Genomic DNA, 22342 nt, shown 5'->3' with positions numbered 1-22342 from the left:
AGAAGGAAATGACATTTTCTTTTCTTTTTTTTTTTCTTTTAAGTGTGCTCTATGGGGGCACGTGGGTGGCTCAGTGGATTCAAGCCCCTGCCTTCGGCTCAGGTCATGATCCCGGGGGTCTGGGATCCAGCCCCGCATTGGACTCTCTGCTCAGCAGGGAGCCTGCTTCCTCCTCTCTCTCCTCTCTGCCTACTGGTAATCTCTGTCAAATAAATGAATAAAAGAATCTTAAAAAAATAAAAAAGTATTTAAAGTGAGCTCTATGCCCAACACTGGGCTTGAACTCATAAACCTGAGATCAAGAGTCACATACTCTTTTGACTGAACCAGCGAGGTGGCTCAAACAGAAGGTAATACATGAGATTCAGTATAATACTGTTTACATTACGCAAACCAATTGAAAACATTTATAAAGGACATTTGCTGGGACACATTTAATACTGTATTACTCTAAGAGTTAGCAGGGGCAAAATTTCTAATCCCTTTCACTTTTACCCATCCTGAATGAATCTCTTTCATTATTTACAGAACTAAAAATTCAGTGAAAAACATACCAAAACAAAAATCTAACTTACCATTATTCTGTTCAACAGTCATTAGGTTATGCTTGGCTTTTACTGAGGCCTCAAATGTATCAACATTTTCTCGTTCATACTCTTTCACATCAGCAGCTACCCTTTCCAGAATGTCATCTGGAGAAGGTGACCGTGTACAGGTACTGCTCTGGGGGCTGCTCGGTTCAGATGGCACAGACATATTGCTATCTTCAGCAAGATATTTATATTTCTGTAACAACAATACAACGTATTATTTTCATAAAATCTGACGCGTATCTGCCAAGAAGTATTGCACTCAAAACACTGTCAATGTTAAAAATTTTTAAAAGGTATTGATGTCTTGACTGAATCAGATCCACAATCCCTTACATTTATTTCCAAAATCCACAAAATTCTGAAAAAGTTCTTCTATGTTTGGTGCACATTCGTTAGGTGACAAAACCTCAACTGAACAGATGTGATACTATTTGAGTTATTATTTTTATCTCCCCCAGTGTGAACACAGTATGTCTCACTGTAGAAATACTAATGTGTTTGATAGTGGGGTGCTGTTCTAGACCCCACTGATGGGGCTAAGTAATATACAGAGATGCACCGTATTACCTTTCTAAAATTCAAATAGTTCTGAGTTCTGAAGCACATCTGGCCCCAAGGGCTGGAGATAAGGGATTGTGGACCTGGGCAAGAACAAAAAAAGATTCAACCAAGTCTCTAGGGATATCAGTTTAGTAACAACAATTTCATCACTGCCCCAGAAAAGTTTCTCCTGGAATTCCAGTTTTGCCCTACATCCTCTAGTGATTCAAGTTTTCCTTTGCTCTGACCTACCAGTGCCTGAGTTAGGATTTGCTATGTATGTGTAGGTAAGCTGGCACAAACTATTCTCTCCTTTTGCCTGTTGTCTTCCTGATAGCATCTAAACATTTTTCACTTTTTCCAGAATGTGTTCTCAACTTTATCACTCACCTTCCCATTATCAGGAGAAGGTGTTACACTTCACAGGGATTGCCATCCACAAAGGATCTAGTGGCCATGCCTCTATCTCAGGGTGCCTGAGACATAATGGACAATCTTCCAAGGCAGGTAGTATTATTAAATGACCACACAAAGACCTATGTACAACACCCTCTCCCCACCCCATTTTCTAAATCACTTACTTCTAAACTACATTTAAAATTATTTTTGAGATGTTCCATTTAAGCAATCACATTTACTTAAGAATCTGTATACAATATTTGTTTTTTTTAGACATTAAAATGGTTCTTCTCCCCCCCCCCACAAAGAAACAAGTACATAATTTTTTGGTACATGAAATTCCTCCAATTTATTCTATACTCATTTATGAGGGTTTTCTTAAAAAAAAAAAAAAAACTTCAAATTTTGTTTTAATAAAACGTTTATATCTTAATCCTATATAACAAAAAAGGACAACCATTTAAACTTAAGAAACTATCTTTTCAAATCTCATAAAGATAATTTCACATATACACTTCTTTAAGACTTCCTCAAATTGCTACTACCATTGATTCTTTATTAAAGTAAAAACCCTTTTACTTGGAGAGTAATTATTTAAAAAGGATTACTCAACACTTTACTAATATCACATACCTGAACAATTGCCTGCCTCTGTATTCTTCTCTGTTCTATTAGGGCTTCTTCATCTTCTTCTTCTACATCAAAGTCTTCAAGGCTTAAAAAAATATATATATATATACACATAATTAATTCCAAACATCCCTAATTAGAAAGTCATAACTGTTACACAGTATTAAAATAAAAACTAGAAAACCTAGGTCATCCACAAGTTCCAGCGAAAGTTTTAAGCCATCTTACTCTTACTCTATACTCTTTATAAACTCTCTTAGTTGCCTGGTTTAGAATCCTGCCAAGTAATTTAACCCTCTATATCTCGTTTTTCTCCTCACTTTTTTCATGGCACCAAACTAGGGAACAAAAGAAAGACCCTTAAGTTCAAAAAAGTGACCCCTGGCTCTACCATGACCTTGGTATTACTAAAGTCATTTCACCTAGCCAGGCTCAGTTTTAACCCCTAACGGAACAAGAATGAGACACATAAAACTAGTACCTTCTCTGGGTCATAGAAAGCTACAGATCCTTGGAAAGCTATGGATCCTTTTCCTATAAAAAATGCAGATGTAAAAATTTGCATACAATCTGACAGAGAATGTGGCTCTACCTCCAGACACTGGCCCTGACTGGTCCCAATTTCCTCCTGAAGACCTCCAAATCTTTACAATCCCTCCCTACACAGCCTCTTTTATGATTTGCTGAATGTTCACTAGAGACTAGTAAGCAAACTGTACTCTAAAGGTATCAGAACCTATGTTCAATAGGTCCTTAACTTAACTTGCATATCACATAGCTCTGACTGGGCTTTCATGACCTTAGCACTATTGATATTTTGACAATACGTTATGGAAGAAGGTGCTACAGTGCACAGTGCCTGTGCACTGGCAGATGTTGAACAGTATCTCTGGTCTCTAGCTACAAGATGGCAACCAGAAATACCTTTAGATATTGCCAGATATTTCTGTCCTCAGAAAGGCAGATTACTCCCAGCTGAGGATCAATGCTCTAAATTATCTTATTTTTTGAGATGTTCCAACCAGACAACTAAATTCACATTAAAAAATTCTCACTAGACACACTGAAATGTTTCTGTATTTTCCACACTGTGATAGGCTTTCCTAACAACAGACAGCCTCAACTGCAAAGCAGGTTACCATTTTCACAAACTGAAAAGTTTAAAAATTACTTTATCCCTCCAACCTCAACTACTGCAAAACTTGTAATCAAGATTGGTAGGGCTACCTAACAGATCTGTTGTCTCTAGTAAAAATGAAAAAGGGAAGGCTCATATTTACTCCAGCCAAAATTGAAACCTCTAAATTCAGAAAACTGTGATCTCTGCCACGTTACCTATAGAATATGTACAAAAAAATAAACTTTTAGGGCACTTGGATAGCTCAGTGGGTTAAGCCTCTGCCTTCGTCTCAGGTCATGATCTCAGGGTCCTGGGACTGAGGCCTGCATCAGGCTCTCTGCTCAGTGGGAAGTCTGCTCCTCCCTGCCACCCGCTCTACCTGCCTGCCTGCCTACTTGTGATCTCTCTCTCTGTCAAATAAATAAATAAAATTAAAAAAAAAAAAAACAAAAAAAAACCCCAGAAACTTTTAAATTCAGGACCTTATTAACAGAGTCACTTATAATATCCAGGTGGAAATTAAAAGATTTCCAAGTCCAATAGTACTCGTCTAAATTGGAAAAAGGGAAATTATGGGAAATTCCATTCTTACTTATCATCCGATGAAGATTCTTGTTCAACTTTCATTCCTTCAGAAAGACTTCCTTTAAATTTATCTTCCTTTACTTTGCTTCTGCTCCTACGTCTACGACCACCCCGTGATCGAGACCGCCTTCTCAAGCGTGACCGGCTCCTCCGACCTCTGTCCCTATTTTGGGGGTGGGGGGGGAAGGGAGGGAATTATATATACACACATTTTAAAGATCAATTAAACGTAGAGAATCTGTGGGTGTGTTGGGGGCAGTAGTATATAGGAACTTGTACTTTTCAAAAGCTCAAGTTTGCTGTGAACCTAAAACTGCTCTAAAAATGCAATCTTTTAAAAAGAGATTAATTAAAAATTTAAAGCTAAGTGACATTATCAGAAAGATTGGGGTAATCAGCTTAACTGAAGATAACTAAAACACAGCTATTGTTCTTACTGGACTGCAAAGGGGCACAAAAGAACTTTGGGGGCAATGGAAATGTTCTTGATTATGGTGATTATGTGTTTGTCAAAACTCATATAACTTTACACCAAAAAGGGTGATTTTATGTGAATGCTTAAATAAAACCGAATTTAAAAAGAGATCACTGGTAATAAGGTATAGAAAAGATAAATGTGACAAAAATTCCAAGTCTAATTAATATGGCCTTCAGATGTTTTTGTAAGCGCATGAAGGTCTTGCCTCATGTCTAACAAAAACTTGTATCATGGCTCAAGCATTAAAGGTGAAGCTTATGTTGGAAAGATGCTATGGAATTCCAAAGAGAAAAGGTTGCTAAGTCTACAAAGAATTGGCAAACTCCCAGTTAATGTCACATCTGACTACCAAGCTATGTCACATTTCTCAAGAAACCTTACTAAAATAACATGAAAAGAACAACTGAAAAGAAAATCCTCGGGCAAAGAGAATGCGAAGATCTATGACAACAGAAATGTCAACAAAATCTTGATGTATGAACTGGATAAAACAGTAACAAATCAAATTTAAATATTAGTCCAATAGGAACAAACAAGTAAGAAACCAGTAAATGCATGCCACAAAACCCAAAAAAGCTTCAGGAATTGGAGACAACATATTCTGTTGGATGCAGTGTGAGGTAAAAGCTAAAAGAACTGGTTAAAAGCCTTAGGAACAGCTTGTCTCTGTACAGTCCCATTCCTTACTCAGCAGAAAATGCCAAACATTCCCGTACACGTTCTGGCATAATACTTAACATTTATTTTATAGAGAGGTGTAGGTTGTTATAAAAACTGACCCAAGGTAGCAGGGAGGCACAGTACTGAACATTAAAGGATTAAGGGAAAGTCTATATTATGAAGAACCGCAACTCTCCCAGCAGCCATGTCAATATTCTCCAGAAGATGAGAGAATTCTGGAAAACTGATAGCCCAAAAGAATAGGGCTACAGTCACTGATATGCTAAAGAGATTTAATTACACTGAAGTGATACCCACGAATACACAAATTCTACATTCTCAGAATGGAAGAAAGCTTCCATTCAGCTTTCACAGTGGCTAAGTTTTAAATGAGAATAGGCAACAAGAAGGATCCAGCTGTTTATGTGTAAAGTGCTCAAATGAAAAAGGTAAAGGAACAAAAGAAATATGGGAAGAAACAGCATAGGTAAGAAAACTATTAAGAACAGAAATTCCATAAAATAAACTCATTATCACCTTTGACCCAAGAGATGTTACTTCTATAACACATGAGTAAAAGGGCATAAAAAAAAATTAAACAGCCAACAAGTCTTAGAAATAAAAAATAAATATCATGAGCACAGGGGGAAAAAAAAATCAATAGGTAAGAAGGGTGAATGGGAAAATCTCCTAGATTGAACCAAAGGACAAACAGGAAAGAGGACTGTGTGTGTGTGGGATATCAATGGAACAATAAAGAAGGTCCAGTGAAGGGGGGTGTAAATGGGCAAGAAAGCAAACCAAAACCAAAACGAAAGAAATAAAATTTCCCAGAATAGGCAGCCATAATATTCTGGCTTTAAAGGGCCTATGTAGTGCCCAACAAAATTAATGGAAAGAAAAGAGCCATGCACCAAGGCACATTATAGTGGAATTCAGGAACACAGGACATTTATTATAAAGAGAGGGAGAGAGAAAAAGCAAGTCCTTTAAGAAATGCCCAGGCATCAGAACAGGACTTCTCACTAGCAGTATTGGAAACTAGAAATCAGTGGAGTAACAATTTCAAAATTCTTAAGAAAAAATTATTTCAATTTACAATTCTACTCCTTGACAAATCAAATCAGCAATGGGGATTTTAAAAAAGGGGGGGCTTCTGAAAAACAAAAGTCTCCCAAAATATCCTTTTCATAGAAAGCTACTGGAGATGCGTTAACAAAGCAAGGAAGTAAAACCTGATGATGCTGGACACAGGAAAGGGAATCACAAAATAAGACAGAAACAAGGGAATATCCGGAGGACAGAAAATGGAAAACAAATTCTACAGTAATTATATAAACAAGCCCATTAGTCAGCTTGGAGCCAGAAGGTCAGAAGCATTAGGAGCAAGGTCTTTCCTTGTCTCCTTCCCCTGACTACTTGGCTCAACAAAGAGCAATAGGCACAAGAGCATAATAACTGTAACAGCAACATAGAAAAATGTTATACAATTAGGTAGAAGAGAAAGTGTGATGCGTGGAATAAAAAAAAAGGAGATGCTGGGGTGTCTGGGTGGCTCAGTCTGTTAAGTGCCCAACTCGGTATCAGCTCAGGTGTTAATCTCAGATGAGGTTTTGAGTTTAAAACCCCACACTGGGCTCCACGATGACCATGGAGTCCACTTAAAAAGAAAAAACAAACATACATAACTGCCCAAAGTAAGAAATCAATAGATAATATGGCAGTAACTTCAAAAATTTAAATACACACAACCTGCGACAAAGCACTTCTGCTTCAAGAAATCTAGTATACAAAAATACTCAGAGATAATGCAATGATGTATCCACCAAATGGAATATAAGCCTTGGTGTGCTGTCTTTTTAAACTATATTAATGTATTAGTTCAATTAAAAACATTCAAAAAATTGGCAAATGAAAGTCCACTTATGTCTGAGTTAAAATGTTTAAACACAGGACTGCCTAAGTGGCTCAGCTGGTTAAGGTTTTAAGTGGTGGACTTTTGTTTTGGCTCAGGTCCTGATCTCAGGGCTGTGAGATGGAGCCTGAGGCTGGCTCTGCGCTCAGTGGGAAGTCTGCGGGAGATTCTTTCCCTCTGCCCACCCCCCAACTTGCATGCTTTCCCTAAAATAGATACACCTTTAAAATAAATTTAATGCATATATTTTAAAATGATTCCTGCTTTACAAACCAACATTTTGATTAACCAACTCACTACGTGTGCTTCACAAAAAATGATTTCTACTACTGTTGAGTTAAACAAATGTTTGCCCAAGAGTCTTTCACAACTACTGAGGATAGCATCTTGAGATCATGTTCTAAGAGGACCAAATACAAGTTAATAGAAAAATGGAGAGCCGCAATTACATAAAGACTGGAAACTGGGCTACTTATTTATTACCTTATGATCCATCCTGCTTAAAACAAAACAAACCTGTAAGCATAGTTCATGTAGGATTTATCTTTCTCAAGAAGTAAGAAAAAAGTGTCTCCCTTTGAAAAGATTGTTTTTAATGAACCACTGATTTAAATTTGAAAAAAAGATAAAGGAAAATCAGTGTGTGTGAAATATCACAAGGTGGAAAAAAGGAAACCATCTGGTACTGCAGCTACAATTTTTCAGAGAAAAATGGTCTTTAAGAAAAACCTACCACATGAGCTAATATGAACCCACCAAATGAGCTAATATGAGAAGCATACAGAGTTTAAAGAATTAAAAAGGTCAATATATATAACATATCTCTACCTCCTCCGAGGGGACCTGCTTCTTCTCCTGGGTGACCTACTACGTCTGAGTGGTGAACGAGACCGTCTTCTAATGGGAGATCTACTTGCTCTTCTTCGGGTTGGAGACCACCTATTGATCGGGCTGGCATCTTTTGATCTTTCACGTCTACTGAGGATATCATCTCGAGGTCGTGTTCTTAAAGGGACCAAATACAGGTTAATAGAAAAATATATTAATGAATTTGTTTTGCACATAAAAGATATCTTAAGAAAGGCACACTAACCTGAAGACAGTGCAGAGATTAACATGTTTTGCAACAAAACTTGAATTCAGAAAATCACAATGACATTTTGGTGTTATGGTATGCACTACAGTAAAAGGTCTACTTCCTCTGGTCTCACAATTTGAAAAATTATAAAGGTTATTCACCTTGTTAAGCCACTGATTCTAATTCCAGAAAAACAATTCAAATAAAAACTTGTCTAAATTTTGACATCTTTATAATATAGAGTCTTATTTTTAATATATTCCATATAACAGCATCTTACACTCACTCTTAACCTTAGAACAAAGAAAATGTAACTGAGGGTTTAGAGAAAGGGACAGTCATCTACTCAAGGAAATACATATTATATAACTTTCCTGGAAAGACATGTGACAATACTTTATAAAATGTAAATGTACATTACCTTAGACTTTGGGATTTCACTTCTATGAATCTATTCTATTAAAAACTTCACACATAAACAATGGACATCTTTGCAAATAATCCTGAAAAACTGGAATCAACCATAATTTTCGTGTTTCAACAAGGAAATGATCAGAAGTGACCCCTGAATCTGGGTTTGAATGGAGTAGGTCCACTCACATGCAGACTTTTACAGTACAGTACTACAAATGTACTTAATCTTCCTTAGGATTTTCTTAACTCTAACTTAATTATAACAATACAGTATACATAATACTAGAGCATACAAAATATGTGTTCAGTTATTGGTAAAGATTCCAGTGAGCAGTAAGCTATTAGTAATTAAGTTTCCAGAGAGTCAAAAGTTATCTGCCCATCTTTGACTGTAAAGAACTGGTGCCCACAACATGTTGTTCAAAGTTCAACTTTGTATATATATACTATGAAATACAGTGTTGCTATATAAAGAGCTAAAAAGAGCTAAATTTTACTGCCACAGAAAAATTTCAGGAAAAAAGTCAGATCACACTTTAACATGTAGGACTCCATTTCTGTAAGAAAGAACATTCATATAATTGTATGTGCATAAAAAAGAACTAGAAGGACATATTCTTATCACTTGTAGTGGAGAGATGAAAAGGGAAAGACTTTACAGGCTTCTGCTTTATCTGAATTTCTCTTTAATTCTGTAATTAAAAAAAAAAAAAAACTGTTTCAAATATTCTCAACTATAGTCCTTAACAAACTGCTCAGAATTTCCTTTTCAAATTGAAGACAAATTAAAAGAAACAAAGATTTAGAAACACTTTAGAGGACATAATCAGCAATACTAACTGTCTCAATTTAGAAAGCTAAAGGAAGAAGGGGGCCATTTAATTACAATGCCACTTAGAAGAATTAAGAGTATCTAAGATACAGCACTTTGTGCAAACAGTGTTCTTGAAATTTTTCAGAAAATGATTTAAACTTCAAGGTCAGCTTGTATTTATATTCACACACGATATGTGGCCAGGAATTTTTATCTTTACGTAGTATAAGCAAATCTTCTTTTAAGCTAAACCTGGCTGATAATTTCACATATCCAATTATTCAATATAAAGATACTAAAAACATCAGTTTCTAAAGTAGGTTAGACTAGTCTAAATAATCCCCACCCACTCTGCTAAAATCCTTCTTGTGCCTTAAATACCTATTAGTTCTATGATACGAGGTAAACGGAATAATCTCTCAATCTATAAATTTTCTCACTTATAAACTGAATATGAGAGTCATTCCACTTTGTGAGGAGGGATAATCACAAGAAGTTGAGGGAAAAAACTGATGGGCTAAAAGTATTATATAAATTCCCCTCACTTCCTATAAATGGGACTACATAAATGGGTATATGTGATTTATCGGCCAAATTACTTGGATTTAAAGGAGCGACCGCAAATCTGATACTAAATTAAGAACTTGAGGAAAAAAAAAAACTGATTGTATTTATAAATCTTTAAATCTTTTAGTCAAGCTACTCATTAAAAAAGTACAAATACTAATATGGTTAGTAGACAAGATCTTCTTGAAACCATAAAACTACCATAAGACTACCGTAAGAAACAAGTTCTAGTTTCTCCTTTTTAAAATCTGGTGCATTGGTAAAAAGTATTGACATTTTGAAAACAAGTTACCTTGGAGAAGAAAGTCGTCTCCTCTCTGGTTCTCTTCGTTTTCTTTCCAAGGATCGGCTCTTGGCTCTTCTACCAGGAGACAGAGTTCGGGAAGGTGATTTGCTTTGTTTAGACCTTCTATCATTTACAAGTGGAGATCTACTTCTCCTTGACTTATCCCGTTGTTTTGGAGACAAACTTCTTCTTTTAGGACTTCGACCAGGTCTTCTACTGGGTGACCGATTTTCTTTCCCAGAAGAAGCATCTTTAGAGGGAGATTTAATTGGCTTCTTTTCTTTATCCGTGTCAGACCGTTTTGATTTTCTCTCTTTGGACCGTGATCTTCTGTCTTTGGATTTACCTCTTAAGTCAACTGGGGATCTGGATTTTTTGCCTCGATCACGACTTCTACTTTCATTTATAATTGGGGATTTTTTCCTGTCTTTTGACCGACTTTTATCTTCAATTTTTACTTTGTCATCAGCAGGAGATCTGGCCTTCCCAATTTTCTCTTGAGATCGCCTTCTAAGCGTAGGAGATTTTGATTTCCTTGCTTGATCTTGAGACTTACTTCTCTTGGATGGACTTTTGGACTTTTTCCTCTCCTTTGACTTGCTCCTAGTTGTCTTCTCTTTAACTATTTCAACACCTCCCTTACTTTTCTTTTTATCACTCCTATGTCTAGTCCGTTCTTTGGATCTGCTTTTACTTCGCTTTTTTGTACTATTTTTATTGTCCATTAGCTCAAGTTTCCCCTTTGTACTTGAAGATCTGGTACTAGACCTATTTCCATTTCTTGCTTTTTCATGTATCTCCCCCTCTTCTTCAGAGCCAGACTCATAACCTTGTAATATGAGCCCCATCCCAGATTGGACCTTTCCTTCCATTAACTCATTATCAAGTTCAGCTTTAATCAAGGCTCTCTGTTTTTCCAAGTCTTCCAGCAATGCTAAATCATCAAGTTTAGTTCTTTTTGCTGGAGACAGACCTTCTTTGTCAGAAGCATCAACAGCTTCTTTTCTTTTGTGTTTCTTATGTTTATGCTTATGTTTATGTTTTTTATCCTTGTCTTCTTCTGAGGAATGTTTATGTTTCTTATGTTTACTTCTGTGTTTATGCTTCTTTTTTTTGTGACGACTGTGCTTATTTTGAGATTGGTCTTCTGATACTTCTCCATTTTCTTCATTTACACTCTTTTCGGAATTATCAGCATCTTCTATCCTATAAATGTATCAAACACATTTCAAAATTCTATCATTTATCAAGCATTTAGTCACAACAAAATAATAATAAAATACATCCCAATGTAATACATGAAATTAGTCACTGAAATATTTTTGGAACAGCTTCAGACATTTTACTGCAAAGATATATGGCAAAAACTGACTTAGTGATTTAACTTAATGATTGAACTCAAATACACAGACTACATACATGAGGGAGGTTAAAATAATCACACTTAATAAAAAGAAAGTCCAAAACCAGTATAATAAAATGTTAATATTGATTTACAGTCACTCAGTAACTTGTTTTTAAACCATAATTTCCCACACAGACTTAAAATCAAATCTACACGCCACCCCCCATATCTTTCCCACGTTAAATTGAGAAGTATACTTTTCTTTTTAAAACCAGTATTCAGCTATATCCAAAACAGGCATTCTCCAAAACAGGCATTCTATCAATGTGCAGTGGTGGCTGATGTTGAATGTAACACACCTTCCAAGGGTTAAAATTTCAGAGTGATCTGACCAGGAGCTTTAAAGCTCAGCCTGAAGTGGTCACTGAGCAGCCATGTGGTATTAGACTGAATCACATCAAAGGATCTCCTGTAGGTCAACAATAGTTCAATATCAGCCAAAGCTTACAGTTCAACCAGTATTTATTCAATGGGCTATTTAATCTCTTTAAATTTCAAATGAAAGATTAGTTTCCCAAAGTATGCTCATACTGATTGGTGCCATGCAAAGATAATGTTAATAAAATTAATTACACCAAAGGGGTAACTTTTGTGCTTAAATGTTTAGACTATGCTGAGTTTGATTCCAAATTATTTTGCTAAATCCTTGCAGTTCATTAACCCCAGGCTAAACACAGAATACAATAGTATTTAACCTTCTCCTTTAAAATCATTTCCTACTAAAACATCACATCCCAGACATTAAATCATCTGGATTCTGATAATCACACTATTTTTGGAGGAAGATATGGATTATTTTGTCTAAGTCCTTCAAGTTATGTACTCCTGTACTTCTAGTAAGTTTGTGATTTGTGCCAAAGTTAAGAACTAAGGTATTCAATTTTTTTTTTTTTTTTCATTTAAGAGAAGGAAGGGGAAAGGGGAGGAGATAAGAGAGAGATAATCTTAAGCAGGTTCCACACCCAGAACAAAGTCAATCCCGGGCTCAATTTCATGACCCCCACCCCCTTTTTAAAAGATTTTATTAATTTATTTGACAGAGAGAGAGAAAGAGAGAGAGATCACAAGTAGCATAGAGGCAGGCAGAGAGAGGGGGAGCAGGTTCCCTGCTGAGCAGAGAGCCTGATGCAGGGCTCAATCCCAGGACCCTGAGATCATGATCTGAGCCAAAGGCAGAGGCTTAACCCACTGAGCCACCCAGGCACCCCAATTTCATGACCCTTTGATCATGATCTGAGCCGAAATCAAGAATCAGACCCTTAACTGATTGAGCCACCAAGGCACCCCGGAATTCAATTTCTTTTAATTTTTTTAAAATTAGTACACTTAATACAGGCATTTAGGGAGGTAGCAGGAAAACAAAGATCTGTAAGACTAGTACCAGCCATCCTCAAGGAAAAGAAAGTCACATGAAACACTGGAAGAATGCAGTGATAAAAGACACAAATAAGGGCATGATGGAACACTGATCACCTAACATCATTCTGAAAAAGATCAAGGAGATCACAGAAAAACCCAAGTTATTTGTTAAGCAGAGACTCTGAAAGGTGAGAAGAAATATTTATTGAGAAGGAATATGGATCAGAAAATAAAGGCTGAGTAATAATGTCCTAAAGAATGAGTAAGAAATTAACAAGGAAAATAATACTTTAGATGGGGCGGGGGGAAGGTGACAAAAGGTATAGTTATAAATAGCAAACTATAAGCAGATCAGTGTTGCCAAGGCATCAAACTTGTAAAGAAACCGGTCTAAATGCTAAGATCTCAAATGCACCAATTCCAGGAGATAAAAAGATATTACAGGAGATTCTTCCTAGAATGGCTGAGATAGGGGCCTCTCACTGGGGTCAGAGGCCCAGATCTACAGGGTTAGACTGCTAGACAGTGGTCTGTAAGGACACTGCCATTACAGCAGGAGTCAGAGGGGAGTCTGGTCGGTCCCCCAGCCAGGTCTCAGTCTTCAGTAAACTTGGAAGGCTTGGAGAGGGAGGTGACATACTAGAGGTATGCTTGAAAAGTTCTTAGTTGGTAATAGTGAGGTGGTGTGGAGAACATGAAAAACATACAACTACCATATAGCAAGAACCTTAATTTTTGTCAGACTGCCAATCTCGATTTTGGTACTGTGAACTGTGAGTACTGAAGGGAGCTGCAGAGAAAGCTGGATCTTCTGGATGACAGGCTTTAGTATGGACTGACTTCTCTCTAATGGGGAATGAAGATGACAGAATAAATACAGTAAGGTTCTCCGGGATCGTCAAATTTTCTAAGACTTAAACCCAGTATGGTTCTATTATGGCGAGGACAGAGGGGAGATCACAGATTTAAGTAAAGATACAAAGATTTATTTTTTAAGGTTTATATTTGAGAGAGAGAGTGCACAAAGGGGGAGGGAGCAAGAGAATCCTTAAGCAGACTCCCTGCTGAGTATGGGGACCTCCATGGGGCTCGTTCCAAGACCCTGAGATCAAAACCTGAGCTGAAACCAAGAGTCAGATGCTTAACCAACCAAGCCACCCAGGTGCCCCAATACAAAGTCATTTCAGCTTTATTCCTTACAGGCCGTATCCTCATATAAGTAACCACATCCCTTCACCTGAAATCTCCCATCAATCTAGAAAGTGATGGTGTATGTCCCCCCCCCCCTCAAAACTCAACTTGTAGGGGGAAACGTGAGAAAAACTGAATTAGGCTAATTTAAGATATGGAGACAAGTATGGAGAACCTGCTTAAAGGCTGACAATAATTTTCAGGTATATAAAATCTCAGTCTCAAAGTACAAAATTCTAGTCGATAAGCTAAAACTCAAACTATCTCAAGACCCTCTAATGTGTCTTCAGGAACCAGTCTCCAGAGTGAGACTATCTGGGTTCAAATCCTGATTGCAATACTTACTAGCTGTGTGGCCTCGGGCAAATTTCAGTTATCTCTGCTCTGCAGGCACCTCATCTACAAAATGGAGAAAACAGTACCTACTCAAAGCAAGCTGTCAGGATTGCATTGTTGTTAACAGATGTTATTAAGTAAGGCTCATGATAGTGCCTAGCACAAACCAAGTGCCTCAAAAGAGATTACTCTTGGGACGCCTGGGTGGCTCCGTTGGTTGGACGACTGCCTTCGGCTCAGGTCATGATCCCGGAGTCCCGGGATCAAGTCCCACATCGGGCTCCCAGCTGCATGAGGAGTCTGCTTCTCCCTCTGACCTTCTCACTCATGCTCTCTCTCACTATCTCTCTCTCAAATAAATAAATAAAATCTTTTAAAAAAAAAAAAAAAAAAAAAAAAAAAAAAAAAAAGAGATTACTCTTACTGGATAAATAGATTTTCTCATTACGACATTGCAGAGCTGTCAGGGCTGACACTAAGAATATTATTTTCAGTGAAATGGTCAAAAAGCATGGACTGAGTCAAACTACCTTGTTCAAATGGTGTTTCCAACATGACACACCTAGTGTAACCTAAGGCAAGTTGTTCCTCCATGCCTCAGTTTTCTTAATTGTACACTGGGGAAATAACAGTATTGATAAATCACAGGTTTGTTGTAGCAATAAGTTCATATATAAAAGGCTACCACACAAATTACAGAAGAAATACTGTCTAAGTCTCCAGGACAGAGGAGACTAAGTTTCAAGGAAGTTAAAGGGTCCTGCCTTTGGTCAAACACACATCAATCTAGTGAGAAGGCTAGTATTACAAGTCAGTCAAGAGCTCTTCCATTTTATTGAGGATGCTTTTAAAATGTCAGATCATATCACTACTCTGTGTGACAGTTGATTATTGCTTCCTATCACAGAGTAAAAACCATAACTGTTTACAAGGCCCCATACTATCTGCCCAACCTCCCCAACACACTGATCTGACTACTTTCCTCCCACACTCACTATGCTTTAGCCACATCGCTCCCCTTAAACAACAGTTAAAACCTATCTCGGGGGGCGCCTGGGTGGCTCAGTGGGTTAAAGCCTCTGCCTTTGGCTCAGGTCATGATCCTAGGGTCCTGGGATCCAGCCCCCGCATCAGGCTCTCTGCTCCCTGGGGAGCCTGCTTCCTCCTCTCTGCCTGCCTCTCTGCCTACTTGTGATCTCTCTCTGTCAAGTAAATAAATAAAATCTTTAAAAAACAAACAAACAAAAAACCTATCTCAGGGCCTTGGTACTGGTCCTTGCAGGGTTTCTCCACCTAGAATGCTTTCCCCAGACATATACATTACTGGTTCCTTTCCCCAGCCTCAGATCTTTGCTTAAATTACTTTCTCAGTCAAGTTTTCCTCACCAATTCATTTTAATCATTACCCTCACCCTACCACAGACATATCCCCTTGCTCTTATTTTTTTTCTCTGAAGTAACTGCCACCACCTAATTCTTGTTTGCCTCTCTGTATTGTAACATATGCCCTGTGAGAGCAGAATTGTAATTTACTTATTAGTTCACTGTTCTATCCCTAAGGCCTAGTAAACTTCTGAACCTATAGTAACCAGGTACTCAGTAAGTAATTTGTTGTGTCAATGAAATGATTTATATAGATAACACATAAAAATTGTATTCACTAGACTACAGCTTGGCTTACACTGCCTATACTACACTGATCTCTTGACAGGAAACATTTTGGTTTTGCTCAATTATATGTCCACTGCATACACCTATCTGGTGAATGCAGTACCTCAAAATGATTTAAATTTAATTACCTCCCTCCCCAAGAAAAATCTACTCTTTGAATCCTCTTCTAGTGCTTTCTACAATTTACAAGTGTTCAAGGAATTGCAAATCAAAATTCTTAAGAGTTTACCCAAAGAGGAAGTAATTTCCTTCAAAAGAAAATCTAGCTCCTAAAGCTTCTGAGAATTTAGAAGCTATATCGTGATGTCCAGTGTCACTTCAGAGTTACTTATCTGAGTGGCCCTAGTTTCTAATGTAACTTAATGAATGTTAGCTAAAGAAATGATTATATTACTGACAAAGATGCGGAAAAGCACTTAGGGCCCATTAGTTTAACCTTAATAATTCTAGAGTTCTCCTATGCTAGGGTTCGTAGACCTTCACCCTCAAGTTGCTCTCTCAATGCAAATTCCATAGAAAATACCAGCTGAAGTCTGATACATAAATCAGGAAATTGTGAACTCAGTGAATTGATGGCATATTACACCTAACAAGCTTGTGCTAAAGCAGCTAATTTAGGTTCAACATCAACAACTTTCTTCTAAAACTTTACGGAAAGGTACCCTGATAACAAAATGGTCTTCTTGCATAGTTCATATCTGTAATAAACACAGGTATTTAAGTTCCATATATGCGGATTTACATTTTAGCATTTACGTTCTGCAATCTAACACTTTGGCAATTTACACATTTAGAAGGTCTATATTTAAACCAATATGGTCTATAACAAGTTTGCCATAAAACAGTACTTACTGAGAATTGAGTAATATCCTTCAAATCACATTATTTGGAAACGAAGCTGATTTGAAGTGCAGACTATATGCAAATATTAAAAGACTGGTTTTATCATTTACTGTTAAATGCAACGTGTAAGTTTCATCCTTCATTCAAGGTCTCTGAGCATCTGGTACAATGAAACAACTTTAAAATAAAGACTGATTAGGAACCACTGCTGTTATTTTAATTTCCTATTTCAAATTTTTAAAAGAGAATACTCTTAATGACATCTTATTTGGGAGGCATTCAATTTATGCTCTGGAAACAGAATGGCGAGCAAAGTGAATGCCATTACTTCTTTACAAAGAAAGTAATTAAGCCTGTTTCTCTGACAACTTCAACTACTTTAATACGGAACTAATGTAGATGTAAAAATAAGAATGGATTCAAAAAAACCAACTAGTCTTAAAATGAACTCCTCCACCCGTCCTTTTCCAAATCGGGTGTGGAAAATTAAGCTTCAAAGAATTAGAGCTGTCACATCAAAATAAAATGGACCTTTTCTGGGACACTGGAAGTCAATAAAAAGGATTTCAAACCTTAAAGGCTGTTTTTAAAAGGAGCCACCATGTATAGTGGATGGCTAGACAACAGAATAGTTAGGAGCAGGGCTCTAGAATTTGACTACCTGGATTTAAATCCTGGATCTGTCACTTAATGTGACCTTGGGCAAGTTAACTTAATTTCTCTGTGCTTTAGTTTAATCATTTGTAAAACAGCAACTACATCCAAAGGGTTGTTATAAGGATATTTTGAACAGTGCTTTGACCAGTATTTGGTACTCGGTAAGTGCAAATAAGTGAATGCAGATAAAAATTTAAATGTTTAAAACCATCAAAGAGGCTGAGCTAAAGAGATGGACAAACGTAAAAGCCACTAAAAGGCCTTGAACTACTTAAAATTTTTTATTTCTTCCCAAATGTTCCACTTCGAACAGAGTTCATGCAATTGTAAACTACTTGGTGTCCTCTAAAAGAACTGTTTAGACACTACATTCCAGCATTCACTATAAGGAGCACACACAGTACTTGCTTTCATACAAAATTTATTTTATTTGTTAAACATTTCCAACTAAGTGGGACACTTACAGACCAAATACTCCAGTTATAACAAGAGTTCTGTGGGGGAGGTGAGGTGGAATTAAGGACCATTTATTTCAGGGGCACTCATACTGCAGAGGCATAAATAAATGCTAATTATTAAGTCTAGAGTTTGAATATGCATATAAAATATGACTCAAGCACTCCTCAAAATTAATCTGAACAGTCCCTGAAATCAAATAAATGGACATAATACTATAGAACTTTGAAGACGTTACTAGAAAGAAACAGCTGCATAACATCTGTACTGTATTGGCATAAATACTGGAACGTGCCACACTGTGGACTCAATGAGAAACAAAAAGGTGAAGTTTTATTAAAACTTGAAAATCCATCTGCTCTCTTCTAAGTCAATTTGTGAAGATAATAGAGCAATCTTCAAAAGCCCTTAATGAAAAACAGTATAATTCTCTGAGTAAAGCAAATGATTGAGGAGTCTAGAACAGAATGTATAGCAATGAAATGCTGGGGCGCCTGGTAGTAAAAATTTCTCTTCCCAGTCCCTAACTGCTGGGAGTCTATATCTACCTCTTTCCTAAAATGGATTAAAAAAAAAAAATCAGATAATGCTAATGCATAAAACGACCACTCTATGAATTGTTTTAAAATCCACTCTGTTTTCGGTTCTTGAGTTTTCCCAACATGAGCTGAACAAAATACTACTTTTAAGCAATGATTAGACTTTGTAGCATATACAAGTTATGTTTTCACTTGGCCACGTCGATTCTTACGTTAGCTTAATTACAGACATAAAAACTGGGTTTGGAAGCAGCTACTCCTTCTTCCTCTTGTACTCCCAAAGCCCTACAAACTCAGGCCAAAAATGTCAGGCCTCAAAACCAAGAACTTGATCTTACTTTGCCTCAAGTTTGGAAGTTGGCAAATAAGCTGCCAATACGCAAAGGAGGAAAAAAAAATTAACGAATGATGCTGGAGTAAAAACACAGGGGAAGTATCCCGCTAGCGACAAACTATTACATAGCTCTAGGAGGGTCAAAGAGGGTGGTCCTAGCATCCCTTTTTCCTGTTTTCAAGTCCTTTAGGACACAAGCAGCGGGACGACGGCAGGACGTCTTAAGACTTGCAAAGTCTTGTGGATTGCCCCTCTCCCTCCACTGCTCCTCGGGTGCCCAACTCCGATGCCACTGAGTCTGCAGCCAGGGAGCTCCGCTCGGTCCCAGAGGAAGGAATACTAAGGCGCGACCGCACAGTCGTGGCAGCCGCCTCGCGCACGGGACCTGTAGAGGCCGCTCGCGCGTACGCCTCCCAGGGCAACGACGCGCGGCAGGCCGCGGCCGCCTTCGACCCAACAGCCGCGGCCTCCGGGAGAGCGAAGCTGGAAGGCCGTCCGCCCGCCCGCCCCCCACGCCTCCCGCCCAACAACGTATCGCGCGGGGAAGGGCAAAGTTTGGCTCTCGCCGTTAGGCCTTAACTTTCCCGCCCGCCCGTGCAGGTCTCCGCGGTTTCCCACTCGGCAGTCTCCCGGGCGCCGGCCTTCCGCACCGCTCGCGGAGACTACTTACTCTGGCTGTTCCCGCAGCGACAGAGTCTCCGCGGCGGCCATCTTGAACTTCCTGACTCCTCGGCGGCGGTGGCGGCGGCTTCCCGGACGGTAGAAGCTAGTGGAAGTGGAGGAAGAGGGAGCACAGCCCTCGCGCATGTGCTAACCGCGTAGGGAACCTCGGAGCTCTGATTCCGCTCTAAGAATCCGGATATAGAAGTGCATCCGGGGACATGGCGCACGAGCGCCATGACGCAACTTCCGGGACGGGGGTTGGGCGTGAGGAGGTATAGGCGGCACCTGCTAAGGGTTTAGGGGTGAGTGCTTTTGGCTTACTCGTTTGTCAGTCTTGGCACTGGACATTTGGTTCTGATAACTTGCTATATAAGGGAGAGAGGGAGTCGGATATCGGTATTTCGTGTGCGGTTTCGAGAGCAAGTTTCATTGAGGGGCCTACGAGTTGAGTTAATTCTCAAAAGAGCGAGGGCAAACAAAGTGATTTTGCTGCTGGGTTGCATGGGGACATAGTAAATGTCTTACTGGCTAGATAATCCAATCTGAAATGGCATTAAGGGAAAGTTTGTAGAAATATATTTTGAGAATTCTGGGAGGTTAGGACTGTATCTAGAACGTAAATGTCTTTTTAATATGGAATTATTATTAATACATTTACTTGAATCTTTTGCATTTCCTTTCAGCTTTTGCTTAATTTGGGGGTAGCAATTCGAGAGTCGTTAGGTTTGCTGGTTCAGTAGTATTTTTGATCCAAATCAATGTCATTTTTTTCTATAATGAGTTCTACAGTAATCGATTAAATGAAACATTTTATGAGAAAGTATTTACTAGCTCTTGGAGAGCTTTTAACACCACGTTGATTACTATATTCGTTCTCTTTCAAAAATCTTTCTTTATACTCTGGAACCCAAAATCAGGGTGACGATCGCTTTTGAAACCAAACTGAGTTTGGTTTCACCATAGAAATTTGACCTCAGAATATCTGTGCTTGTTATATATCTTGGTTTTCAGAAGGGAAGATTTACAAATGTTTGTACAAAATGAGTCCCTCATTGGCTTACACCTAAACGTGTTCAAAATGTTAGACCTTTTACCTTCGTGGACTCTCTAAATATGGGACATTAATCCTTGGATAACTACTGATTTTTGTGGATTCCTTCTCCTGCCTGACTCCACTGTAGCATTTCTTTATATGGTCCTTAATTATATTGCTTTCTTTGGGAAGGATTTTTCTTTCTCCTTAACGATGAGACTCAGGTATAACTTGGAAGACATTCTTCATAGGAAAAAGTTTTCAGAAATAGGTGGAAGATGGTTTATATATTCAACCATATATCTATTTATGTACTAATAGTGTGTGGGTTGGGATTTCAGAGTTCTGGTTGTTTTCTGCCTCTAAATTCTTATCCCTATATTTCTTTTCAAAAGTAGCTTGAATTCAGTCTTATATTTATGGTTTATTATATTCTCTGCCCCAGCCCCCATGAAGGCAAGGCCATGTGACATTGTATCCAGATTGGCTCAGATTTTATTAAAATAACAAAAAAATTATTTAAAAATAAATTTTAAAATTAAAATAGATGAACATAGTGTATGTAGGTGCAAACCCATTTCAGATTTATTCTTGGAAGTAAGTGCAAATCTGTAAGAGATCTCATCTTGGATATAAAGTAGAATATACCTTAAGGCAAAAGAAGCCTAGAGCACGGGTACCAGGAGGTAAGGTAACTTATGGTGACTTAGTTCCCAAGTGTGAAGCTAGGATATGAAGTGAAATCTAATTCCAGTCGTTCCCATCTCTTACCCTGCTGCTTCCCACAGAAATGTCATTTGTTTAGCATCTACTTGTTGAGCACCACCTCCCCCAACACACACAGCTCTTTAATACTCAAATTTTTTTTTTTTTTTGAGTTAAAAGTAATGGAAAGAGCACTGGATGGGCATCCGGATATTTTGTTGTCCCTGGGTTCCAAGGCTGTAGCGTCTTCCTTATTGCTGAGTAGCTTATTACTGAGAGCTCATAGGCAAATCTCAATTTCCTCAACCACAGTATTATCTGCTTTGTCACCTCTGCTGTATGATTCTTAAAAAAAAAAAACAAACACTTTTTATTAATTATTTTTATTAACATTATAATGTATTACTTGCCCCAGAGGTACGGGTCTGTGAATCGTCAGGTTTACACATTGCACTCACCATCTAAAAAATTTCTTAATGTAAGTGTAACGGACATGCAATGTTTTATTAGTTTCAAATGTGTAACAGAGTGATCCGACAATGCTCACCATGCTGTACGAGTGTGGGTAAGGGAGAACAGGTGGGGAGAATAGACGCCAAGCTGTTCAGGTTTGAAGCCACGTTGACTGGTTCAAACTCAGATTTGGACAAACCCTTCAAATTTTTAAAAAAGAGCGTAGTAAAAGCAAAAACAAAACACTTCAGAAAATGATGCTGGCAAGTTTCCTTTAGAATTTTCTCGCCCATTCGCTTTCCCTTACACGGTTACTAACAGTTAGTAGGTTACTACCGCACTAAGAGGGATTTGTCAAGAGTGCACCCGAAACTGTTGGTTTTGGAAGAATGGGGTTTAGGCAGGGCGGAGTTAAAATTAAGGCAAACAGCACTTACTACTTTAGTAAGTCAGCAAACGTTTATTAAGAGACAATGTTAAGTCCAAGTTTTCACTCTTCTGCTTTTCCTCCCAGAGTTCGGGAACCGCCGCACCGGAAACGTGCAGACACAGCGAGAGCCAGCCCGCGCTGGAGGGACAGCGTAGCGGCCGAACCCGCCGGCCGGAAGTCCCTGAAGA

The 22342-nt window shown here is 38.2% G+C and overlaps 1 protein-coding gene across 13 annotated transcripts in view; it reads right to left on the bottom strand.

Moving 5' to 3' along the window:
* Positions 1-19677, bottom strand: part of PRPF4B (pre-mRNA processing factor 4B) — a 38901-nt gene extending 19224 nt beyond the window's left edge. For all 13 annotated transcript variants that reach the window (XR_009354894.1, XR_009354896.1, XR_009354899.1 and 10 more), the window contains exons 1-6: positions 19541-19677; positions 10086-11285; positions 7749-7925; positions 3875-4030; positions 2166-2247; positions 576-786 (exon numbers count right to left, since the gene is read on the bottom strand). Coding sequence is in view for 1 of the 13 variants with exons in the window: in XM_059179147.1 (XP_059035130.1) it covers positions 576-786; positions 2166-2247; positions 3875-4030; positions 7749-7925; positions 10086-11285; positions 19541-19677 (1963 nt within the window). In the remaining 12 variants the exon portion in view is untranslated. The remainder of the gene's footprint in view (positions 1-575; positions 787-2165; positions 2248-3874; positions 4031-7748; positions 7926-10085; positions 11286-19540) is intronic.
* Between the last annotated feature and the right edge of the window lie 2665 nt (positions 19678-22342).

Source organism: Mustela lutreola, chromosome 6, assembly GCF_030435805.1.
Source record: "Mustela lutreola isolate mMusLut2 chromosome 6, mMusLut2.pri, whole genome shotgun sequence".
NCBI lineage: Eukaryota > Metazoa > Chordata > Mammalia > Carnivora > Mustelidae > Mustela > Mustela lutreola.
The sequence above is the reverse complement of the archived record's forward strand: the minus strand, read 5'-3'. Positions and strand labels throughout refer to the sequence as shown.